The sequence below is a fragment of the Tachypleus tridentatus genome, chromosome 7 (genome assembly GCF_004210375.1).
Source record: "Tachypleus tridentatus isolate NWPU-2018 chromosome 7, ASM421037v1, whole genome shotgun sequence".
NCBI classification, from domain to species: domain Eukaryota; kingdom Metazoa; phylum Arthropoda; class Merostomata; order Xiphosura; family Limulidae; genus Tachypleus; species Tachypleus tridentatus.
Window position 1 is genome coordinate 129,624,611 of NC_134831.1, and position 12,104 is coordinate 129,636,714.

General features: G+C 30.3%; 1 protein-coding gene across 5 annotated transcripts in view; it reads right to left on the bottom strand.

Moving 5' to 3' along the window:
- Positions 1 to 12,104, bottom strand: part of kto (mediator complex subunit kohtalo) — a 73,991-nt gene that overhangs the window by 46,152 nt on the left and 15,735 nt on the right. For all 5 annotated transcript variants that reach the window (XM_076513987.1, XM_076513985.1, XM_076513986.1 and 2 more), the window contains exons 8-15: positions 8,506 to 8,616; positions 7,465 to 7,613; positions 6,691 to 6,808; positions 5,622 to 5,768; positions 4,882 to 4,981; positions 2,381 to 2,658; positions 1,881 to 2,007; positions 307 to 674 (exon numbers count right to left, since the gene is read on the bottom strand). In XM_076513987.1, the coding sequence (XP_076370102.1) occupies positions 307 to 674; positions 1,881 to 2,007; positions 2,381 to 2,658; positions 4,882 to 4,981; positions 5,622 to 5,768; positions 6,691 to 6,808; positions 7,465 to 7,613; positions 8,506 to 8,616 (1,398 nt within the window). The remainder of the gene's footprint in view (positions 1 to 306; positions 675 to 1,880; positions 2,008 to 2,380; positions 2,659 to 4,881; positions 4,982 to 5,621; positions 5,769 to 6,690; positions 6,809 to 7,464; positions 7,614 to 8,505; positions 8,617 to 12,104) is intronic.

The window sequence follows — 12,104 nt, forward strand, 5'->3', positions numbered from 1 at the left end:
TCTTTAGCATTCAAGCTTTATTTCATCTTTTACATTTTACATAAACAGAAACCTTAATTAGCTGAAAAAAAACATTCCAATAAGCTTTAATTACAATAATTACATAAGGTACAATGTTTGTTTTTATGTAACTACATGTTTCAAGCATTCAAATAATGTAAAAATGTCTATTTAAAAGACAAACTAGATCTTTGCTGATGAACTTTAAATACAATCTAATCTTGAATATCAAAATAACCTTGTATTATATGTTAGTTAACAGGCATAATTTTTTTTATTCTTTAAATCAATGCTGTGTTACTATACCTCATGCCTGTTTGTATTAGGCCTATTGCTCACAGGATCAAACATGGGTAACGGATCTTGCTGTCGGGTAGAGTCACTTCCTACAAACCCAAGTCCTCCTGTGCTGCCAGGACCAGGTGAAAAACCTCTAGATGGAGTTGCTATAAAACCTGTAAGAGGAGGCTCCAATGCTGTTACGTTTCTTCCTGCTCCAGGCACCAAAACTCCCAACAATCCCGGTTGCATTCCAGGAGGCTCAGCAAAACTTCCTCGTGATATAAGAGTACACATGTATGCATCATGGGAAAAAACATCATATCGAATAAGTTCAGCAAACAGTAAGACCAAATTGGAAAAACCAATCTTGCTTTCTTGTGACATCTTTTCATCTGAAATAACATACAGAAAAAGGCTTTGGTTGTTTGTATTTTATCTTCAAAACAATACGTGTAAAAGACATTGCAAATGAAGAATAACAAATGAAAGCAAAAGCCATAATCTCTACAAAACAAAATAATATACTCAATTAACTTATATTTGATGAAATTTTACTATCTAACTTATCAAAATTCTATATATATACACATTTTAGAAAACATTAATACTCATAAAGTAAACAAAATCAAAGAAAGGACTGCATTAGAAACAGCAAATCCAAACCTCTGACTATTTTATTAGTTTGTTATAACCTAAAGCAAGCCAAAATAAATTAAAAATTATAAACAAAAAACACTGCACTAATTGAAAAGATCCCAGGGTATGAGCTATTAAAAGAGGGTAAACCATAAAGCAGAAAGGTAAAATATTTTCTTTTATCAAAAATATTTACACTAATATTCGTATCCATTATTTTAATTTCTAAATCTAAATAATGTGTTTCTGTACAAGATATTGAAGTATTTTCAATTTCTAATTCTGCTGGATAAATAGTGTTAATAACATCATTTCAGGATTATTTTCATTTATTAAATCATCTATATATCTCTAATTTAAGGTAAAAATACCTGGATTTGTATAGTTTCAATAAATCTATTCTTATAATAGTAAAGATATAACAGTACTAATTAGTGCCTTTTTATCATAATAGGGGCTGGAATTCTAACTTCAAGAGATAAGTTTTTAAATTTACCCCCATATGGTAGTACTTTATTTTTCTTGTTTTTATTTTGCAATTAATTTCGATTTTCTATATCTATTGCTACTCCTTTATTTTATTTCTTTATGTGAAACTGGCAAATGGAGGTTAAGATTGGTAGATGGTGTACTCCACCACAATATGGGTCCTACTTCTGCAGTCACCTCCAAAACCTAGGGTACATTTTATATTCCCCATTATAGTTTGTGCCCTGGGATCTTTTTAACTAGTGTGGCATTTTTTGTTTACAATTAATTTATTTTTGTTTGTAGGTTATAACAAATATATAATTTTGAGTATTGCAAGACATTTTAATTTTTTTTTAACAATTCAAATATACTTCTTAATTTCTGTTATATGGAATTATTAGAACTGTTCTTATAACACTGTCATCAGTACAGACAAGGCCAACTATGGACTAAAACAGCAGAACTGCTGAACATGTTTGAGTTAGTCTTACCTATTACAGGAGCTTGGGTATCAAGAAAATCTACTAACAAATTTTGATAGAGTGGCAAACCAACAGGAACCATTCCACCAGAGTCTTGAGAGTCCTTTTCATCAATCATCTCCAAATCCCCAAATTTCTGGAACCAACAAGCACAAGCAAAAATTTCAAACTAATCTGATATACACACATAATACCACAATGACATAAAAATTAAGAAATTAATGATGAAGTTGATATCTTTTGCAAGACTCGTATCATTTCACACTACAGTTATACATAATAAATGAGTCTGTTTGTGTGTGTAAAATTCTGTAATCTGTTCTTACTATGAAAGTGAAGGTCAGTAAATTATGAATACCACACAATTACAGTTTCACTAAAATATAATCCTGCATTTAAATGCAGCCAGTGAAATTTAACATAATAATATTTATAAATAAATTATTTAATGTGCTATTATGAATAAATGGTAATAAGTGAACATAAACAACATCCAGATGTCTACATACCTCTGTTGTGAAATCAGTTTGTCGTTTTTCTAATAATTTTGCTACCACCACTGCTCGATGCTCTCCTGTACGGTTGGTGGTAACAGCCCACTCACACAGCAGTTTGATTACAGGTTCATCCTGTAAAAGTACTTCTCCAATACTAGTCCGTTCCTTACTAAAGCTTTGAGGAAACACCTTGCTATACAGAGTATCTAAGGAGTTTCCAGATTCTACTTTATCAAAACTATGTCTATCCAAGGAATCCAGAGCATTCAAAACTCTTGTGATAGCAGTACCTGCAAAGGTGACATCTACATTAAAATATTTTAACCAAATAGCCAAATTTATATAATGAGTTTTGTACTGCTTAATAGAAATTCCCCTTGAATAACGCATTGCATCAAATAACATGATTTAGAGATTTACCTAACAAACCACAAAGCAACTGACTTATTTTTAACACTTTTCTGACAATAATTTTAATGATAATATGAAAGGTGTTTTACACTTCACTTAGTGAGAGTACAGAGGTCAAACATTAGCTTACATATCTGTCTAGTCATGACAAAAAGCATTACATAGTCTGAACAAATGTATGGACCTCCACTTCTGTATGGAATTAGACCTTACATTATTCTAAAAAGAAGTACATTTTCAAAACTTACTGTCAGGTCAGATTTTGTTTTTTGTTTTGGAATTTCGCACAAAGCAACACCAGGGCTATCTGAGTTAGTCGTCCATGATTTAGCAGTGTAAGACTAGAGGTAAAGCAGCTATTCATCACCACCCACTGCCAACTCTTGGGCTACTTTTCTACCAACGAATAGTGGGATTGACCATCACATTATAATGCCTCCACGGCTGAAAGGACGAGCATGTTTGGTGTGGCAGGAATTCGAACTCGCGACCCTCAGATTACTAGTTGAACGCCTTAACCCACCAAACCATGCCGTGCCGTCAAGTCAGATTAAGCATCACAATGTTTTTGCTAATAATATTCTTAGATGAGATAATTTTATATCTGGTAAAAACAGCTTATTTCCAATAAATAATTATAACCATTTCTTTAATTAGTTTTGATATGTTTAATAATAATATTCAATAAATAAATGTTTGAGTCATCATATAATTATGTCATCACTAAACCTAAGTTTATCTGAAGATTTGTCACAAGAGAAAATTACTGTCAATTTGAAACATAAATTATTTAAAAAAAAAACGTAAAAGCTAAAAATTTCCAGGTTTATGGCTTTTTTCCCCCTAAGTGTTTCTTCTCAATAGAATCCTTTGTTCCAGCTACAGAAGCTCTGGTTAGTCAATATTTTAAAAAAATCATTTTACTTACTCTAATGTCAACAGTTCATAATAGACTCTGTCCAATCAAATTTAAACATCAGCTACTATCAAAGCTTAAAACCATTAGTAACTGTTCAGAGCACATGTGTTATTATAAAAGCAGTGACAATGAGAGGCTGCAGTTATAAAACTACTAACAGAGAAGTAAAATCATTTGAAAAACAAGAACTGAATCATAGTTTCAGAAACTTTTAATTTCTAGGTAAATATGAATATATACTTTGGGATGGGAATAAAAAAATTCTCAATATCAATAAGAGTATTATTTCAAAACAAGACTTATCAAAGCTGCATGCATATACAATATGAAACTTTCTTTTTCTCTCTTAAATAACACAAACTTATCTTACGAGATGTTAATTCTGAAGTAATTTTGAATTAAACTTTCTTTCAAAAGATACGGGATTATTGCCTTTAATTATAATCTGGATCCTGATATGCAGTTTGCACATAATTCCTGAAAATTGCACATCGATTGTGATAGGAGTATTAAGTAACATCAGGTAATTTTATAAAGGCTTACTAAGAAAAATAGAAAAGCATGCTTATTGTTATAAAATATATCACAATATTAGATAGGTACAAAGGTTAATTCTAGTGTAGTTATAATGAATAATACAGAAATGTATGTATACAAATATAACAAAGTAATTAAGCAAGTAAGAAGGAGAATCAGACATAATATGTAACTCACAAAGAGAAACAAAAATATAGTTAAGTTTAATCTTAAAAAAAACATTTTTCCTCTAAAAATCAGCAGATAATAAACAGAATAACCTTGATGATTAAAATATAGAGCAAAATAAAGCCCTTTTTTATTACTAATACAAGATTGATTTTGTTAAATGATCTTTAATGGTTGGCTAAGTTTATCAACTATAGTGAATTATATGTTTGGGTGGAGAAATTGATCTGTTTTTTTTAAGAAGCCTGAAATGTTCTTGAATATCAATCATAGGGAATTACAAGAAGTATGCTGTATCATGTAATGTTGGAGTGTTTGAACATGCGTTTTTTCACTGTTGTTTACCTTTTTTTTATTATAAAGTTTACATAAAAAGGTGCTATAAATAATTTTTCTCTATAAAATTATTGTACTAAAAGACAATTTCCAATCAGAATCAGTTCCAGATCAATTAATTTTTCAAGTGAATTGATTATACCTGCAGCAGTTTGATGCCATCTGTCGTGCGACCACCTAGCTTCAGCTGCCTGACTTCTTTTGCGGATTTGCTGTTCTGCTTGTCGAAGTTCCTGTCTTATCTTTAAAGAGACAAATAACACAGCTTTATTACGAATTTATTACATTAAACATGTAATTTACTTTAAGATTTCAATATCATAATCTTTAGATTGAAGTTCAAGAAATCTAAGTATGAAATTAAATTCATATTGCCTTCAGCTGACAAGGTTAGAAACAGTTTATTTACGAGTAAAATAACATATGGTACATAAAACCATACCTAAAAACATGATAAAATGTTGTAAATATAAACTATATTAAGAATAGTGATTTATTAATTTATCGTATGTATGCTAGATGTACTTCTCCAGAGTCCAAGAAAGAGTTCTGCTTCAAGAGTAAATAAAACTAAAAAGTACCAAATGTTTCTATTTCTTCCCTTTGAAGTTAACATGTCATGATGTGTTGTAACTTACAGAGTGCATTATTTTTCTCATGATTCATGGCAGGCTCATGTTTAAATAACATTGTGATAGTAAAAATTAAAACAGTAAGTATCCTTTATGTGGCACCATGATTGATTGACAGACAGCACACTGTTATACAATAGTGTGAGTGGTTAAAATAGATGATGCCTCCAGATGGTCTTTGGGGAAGTTAAATCTGTCTCTTAAATTAAGCCTAGAATTTTAAAAATAAAATGTTCAATCCTGCTTATACCTGTGGGTTGTAAGGCCTTGGAGGCATTGGAAGACTAGATGGACTACAAGGCAGCAAATCCAGTGGAGATCCATTCAGGATAGAGTGAGACTTTCCTTCCCCAATATTGTTCCATACTAAGGCACTAGGACAATCCAGAGTGATAATCTACAAAATATACAAGAGCAGCACGATTGTCACATGAATATATCAATATTATATGCTTCAGGTACTAATGTAATAGTTTAACTTGTATAACAAATAACAGAAGCAGCAAGAAAAAAACAAAAGCATTATACCGTCACAATTGCTTGTTTGATAACAATAATTTCATAATTTTAGTACTCTGAAGTTTACATAATTTTGAAAATACCATTTCTTCATTTATGAAATTAATATTATGTTTCATGTTAAAGATACCTGGTAAATTCAGCATTTTTGGAATGTAGGTTTTCCTTCTGAAATTGATAAGAGTATTTGCATGTTTTAAATGGAAAGTGGTTTGAAGAATTGAAAGTACATATGAAAAATGTTTGGAAAAATTACATTTTTGCACTAACATACAAAATTCATTATTTACTTTTTTAATCAAGAAAAAATGATTACATTATCAGATTGAGATGCCTATGTATAGTACCAAGACAGAGGGCATACTGAACAAATTAACTATTGCCAAAAACAATAACTGGGATATAAAATGCCTGATATCCCATATTGGTTTGAGTCCACCAAAAATGATTCTAGTCTCTGACTTAACTATATTTAAAGCATATTACACAGATTTACCTTCTTTTAGAAATGTTACAGCCAGAACAGATCAAACTTGATTTGAAATTTTATAGATTGAACACACGTGAAGCAGAGGTCAATAATAACCTATGCATAAACCAATTGTGCAGTTTATTTAGCAACATGATATGAAGACAGTCTCAACACAAATGCCAAAACAAAATCCACTCCTACGTTCCAGGAAGGAGCAATCCACGAAAAACTTTAAACCAACTCGTTTTATCTATCTTAGCATTTCTTTAACTATATTAAAGGTGGAACAAAAACATTCAAACTAATTCAACAGAAACTTAAAACTTACCTGTAACATTGCTGATAAGTTTAAAATAATACTTCGGTGATGAGGACAGCTCATGATTTCGGCAAGGTTGGCAGCAAGAGGATTCACTAATGGCTGGGTTGGAGGTGATACAGCTGGCCTGAAAGATGTTAACACAACAATATTCAATTTATAGCACCACAACATCATTCATTTCTCATGATATTGTTTAATAGCTATGTAGTTACTTCATAACAATATTAAGTACAACTGCGTAATGACACAGTCCAATTCAAGTTATACGAAAATCAACTAGTGTTTCACTTGTACTTTTTAAAATAAGTATTAAAGAATATTCTTGTTCAGCTACTTAGAGTTCAAAATTGTTTCTTATGCTTTTCAGATTTATTAACATTTATCATGGCATATACAAATAATTCCAGTTATTTAAAAAAATCACTAAGGAAAACCTATATTTTTTTAGATTTTAAACATCAATGAAACAGCTGATGTTTAAAGTTTAATGATACTTGAAAAATAGAAAAGTCAGAAGTTTCAGTGTTTTTAATATCTGTATATAAACAGACTGCCACAAATTTTAATTCCTGAAGTTATGACCTTAGACAACTTCTAAACGAACAAAACATCGAATACAGTAATTACACAGGGGTGGGGTTTACGATATTAAAATAATTTTGAAGCCTCACCATGCATACAGTTATAGCCATGTTCTTATGTCTTGCTATGCTTTATATGATGACTGTTCAAAAATTAAACAAGAGTCAAACACTTATACAAATAGGATTTTGTACATACCCTGTAGGGCCAGAAGGGTTTAATATAAAAGGGCTTTGGCTTCTAGGTGAGCTGACACTATAATCATTTATGAGGAGATTGAGTTTCTTGGCACAATGATAAGCCAAACGACGAGAAAGGAGTTCTGAGTTGGTGAACTCATCTACAAACTATAAAGAAAAATTCAGAACAAAACAATTTTAAACAATTAATTAAAACACAATGTTTCCATAGTTTAAACAAATACTTTTACTTAATTAGAAAATATGTAGATATTCATTAACATATTTTATTTTCCCACTTACAATAGTCACCATTTACAGCTAAAATTCTTAAACAACATTGCAAAAACCAACATATTTATTTATGACCTATGACTTTTAAAGGTGATGCAAAGTCTTACTAGGTAACAAATACTTTTGCTAAAATTCATGGTCAAAATCGATTTATGTTCAATAAATATACTTTGTTTCAATAAATTATAAGTTTTTTAAATTTATGTGCATTGTTTTGGTATGATAAACTTAACAATAATATTCAGTATATAAGGATTTGAGTCACAACAAATTTTTCATCACTACTGTATTCTCTAAACCTAATAGGCTTATCTGATGTCTTGACATGGAAAAAAAATTGCCATAACTTTCAAAAAATATAATTCAACACAGAAATGTTTACAGTAATGAAAAGAATGTCTAAAGATATTGTAAAACAATTTTTAGATCTATGATTTGTTCCCAAGTCTTCTAATCTTTTTATAGAAGGAAATTGTCATAACTTTCATAAAAACATAACTTAGAATATAAAGAATGTCCAAGTATCAGTTATAAACTATTATTGAGTAAAAAAAATAATTGAAGCAGTTAGAATTTAATACTGGTTTTACTTAAATTCTGAAATTTGACACGTGTGTGTGAACCTGATATTTGTAAAGTGCTTCCTGTATGTGATGGTCAGTATTTACAGGAAACCAAAACTACTATTAGACATGAATAACAATGAAGTAACAAAGTAAATATCAGACGACATACTGATATGTAAATGACATTCAACCAAAATTACCTGTAAGACAAATGGTAATACGAGTTGTAATATGGAATCATCAGGAATTTTGATTTTTTCTACAAGTTCCAAGGTCCAGGTAAGAAAGTCTTGCCTGTCTAGAAGCCCCTCCTGATAAAAAAATATGTGTTTTTGGTAAGCATTTCTAAAAAATCACTCCAAAAGTATATGAGAGGTAATTTCAGAATAGCCTGGTTTCTAAAACACTCCATGGATATATTTATATCACATTTTCTTTTTACTAGTAGGCATTACAATAGGTTTTTTTTTTATTATCTCAGCTTAGTTAATATATTTTTAAATTGCCAAATGAAAATATGTTTTGTATCTAAATTTGGAATGAATTTACAAACTTCTAACATTCTACAAGTAGTAACTTTCAAACATGTATCACTAGAAACACACTAACAGTGATGACATTCTCACATTTCTCACTTGAAATCCACTAAAAATAATTACTTTCTACCCTGTGATATTTTATACACACTAACAGTAACAATCTAACATATACCACTTGAAACTCACTAACCCTTTCACCACAGGTATCCCTGATTGAGCATGACACAAGGATTTAGTGTCTTACATATTTAAAATTTTATTAAACTACATTGTTGTTTATGTTATACCAATTAGAATAGCATAAAATCTTAGCTAATAATCCATAATTTTATATCATGCAAGTTTTACATTATTAATTCTACAAGGCAAATTTAAAAAGAAAAATTCTGAATTTCCCCTAGTGAGACACATGATACATCGTCTTTTAATATCTTCCCTATTTGATCCACCACCCCTTGAAAAAGTATGAAATTAAACGAAAGTTACTCTATACACAATTGTCATTGCTCGAACAAACCACATATTTGTAGTCTTCAATTCTGTTTTGTCACACAGCTATCAACTAGAATATCAGACCCCCCCTGCCACACCCTCTCTTTTAGAATTCATTAATAGTTCTTTCTTACTTTTACTAACATATTATCTATAATCAGCAGGAAGTCAAGGTTTGCATTATGAAATGAGATATTGTATAACATGTTCTGAATGGTTAAATTTCAGTTTCACTGAAGAGTATCAATATTTTCATGAAAATGTTAATGACTAGCTTGGATAGATTTGAAACAATTCTTGTTGCATAGTTAGAAAGCCAGAAACATTTTGAATGGTAAGGAAATTTATCTACTTTTTGCATGTTATTAGCCTGTTTTGTTTGGTACACTATTATCACTGGTATAAAAATTAGGGTTAACTCTCTTTGATGATCAAAAGCAAAAAAAAAAGGTTAATATTTTATTTCTTCTTTTTTATATTTATCCTTTATACACACACACACAATTATAACAGTAAATAATATGTAAAAATACGAATCCTTTTAGGTTAGTTAACATGTTGGCTCCCACATGACCCACTGGTGGGTTGTGATGGTCTTCTAGTAAGACCCACATGGCCCACCTGTGAGTCGTGCTCTATTTTCTTTTTTATAGGCCACTTATTGGCTGGGACAAAACATGTACACTCTTCCTGAAAAAATAATTGTAAAATGACTAGTGGGACCCTGGAAAGTATCAGCAAAATAGGCTTGGGAGCCAACATGTTAAGATTAGATTAGGTAACAAAAAAATTATGTAATAAAAATGTTTAATGAGGCAAACACGTGAGAAGCTCATAGCAATGAGTAATCTAATTCATAAGAGCTGCATGTTCCCTGAATGATTTATAACTTATAATGGTGCAAACAGCAATTTACCACAGTTCAAAGAGCAATAAACAGTCATAATACAACAAAATTTAATTATAAATAGATATACACTGTTACGAACTTAGAACTACTTGGGATAATCCAATGGTGTTTCATGTTATGATCTGAAGTCATTCTAGAAAGAAAAACAGGTAATTTGGATTTACTGCGATTTGGTGGTGGTGGGGGGGGGGGGTATGAAGTTGATCAAATTGACCAATTCTCTTTTACAATTGGGTAGAGAAGATAACAGATAAAGTTTTAGTGCAAAAAAATATTTTAAATGCATTAGAAGGTTTTAGGGATTACACAAAGGAAATTTGAGATAATAAAAAAGCATTTTTTAATTTTAACATGAAAATTAATATGCACACAGACTGTTCAAAACAAATACTAAATACATTCATGGGCAACTATTTATTTCAGTTTATTAAAAATGCTTCACTAAAAATATGATTTTTTGAATGTTAAAGACTTATAATATTAACTGAAAAACTGCCATATTTTGTGAAGATGCATACACTACACTGAATGTTAGAAATATAACATCTAAAAAGAATTTTAAACAAGTAAAAAGAGGTCATATGGTCAGTCAAACAGACCAAGAGCATATTGAGAGTTAAAAGTTATGACTTTTTCATACATGTTACTTGACACTCATTAAAAATAATAATTTTCTGTCTTGTATTACTTTCTACACACTAAGAGTAACTGCCTTCTTAAACTGTATCACTTGAAAGTCATTAAAAGTTATGAATTTCTCCCCTACATCACTCGAAGATCATTAAAAGTAACATGTTAACCTGTGCCACATGAAATGTATAAAAGTAACTGTATTTTAGGCTTTGTCACAAAGAACACACAAACAAATAATCAGTTTTTTGATTGTGTCAGTCAAAACCAACTAAAAATCATCACAAGATTAAGGAAAAACATACAGTTGTCGTGTATTCCTCAATGCTATAATTGTAGAGTTTCACGAAGTACAAACATTTTACAATATATAAAATTATGTAAAAATAACTATTTTCTATTAAACTTGTGTCAGTTGAAATGCCATGAAAGTAAGTGCCCTCAAGTCTATTTCACTTGAAATTAACATTTGTAATTCCATGTTAAAAATCCAAAAAGGTTCTATAATGCTTGAAAATGGTTTTAAAATGCCAAAGATCTTGTTGCAACAGAAATCCTCAATAGTCAAATAGTGCAGAGAGCTAGACTGATGTTGTATTAAACACCAGTAGTTTCCCATTTTACATATCCAATTAGTTCTCCTGTACTACAGGAATGTAGATCTCCATAATTCTCACGGAATACTAGAATCTAATCGTACAATATTAATCTCCATAATTCTCATGGAATACTTGAATCTAATCGTACAATATTAATCTCCATAATTCTCACAGAATACTTGAATCTAATCATGTAATATTAGAGCTCTATAATTCTCACGGAATACTAGAATCTAATCGTATAATATTAGATCTCTATAATTCTCACGGAATACTAGAATCTAATCATGTAATATTAGATCTCCATTATTCTCATAGAATACTAGAATCCAGATAACCATAGCTACCATGTGGCACTAGATATCCAATTCACTAGTACTCTATAGTCTGTAGTACATCTCTTCAAAGACATACAATACAAACACCGCCTAATTACAATTATACACAATCCAGTTATGTAGCATTAGAATCCACAATCATGTACTACTAAATGTTCATAGCTGTTCCACTGCACAAAACTCCTTAATTAACCAAATAGTACTAGAAATCACAACTGTGTTGCTGCGAGCCCTCAATGATCTTATGAAAATCAAAATTCTGTGATGATAAATATCTACAAAAGATAAAAG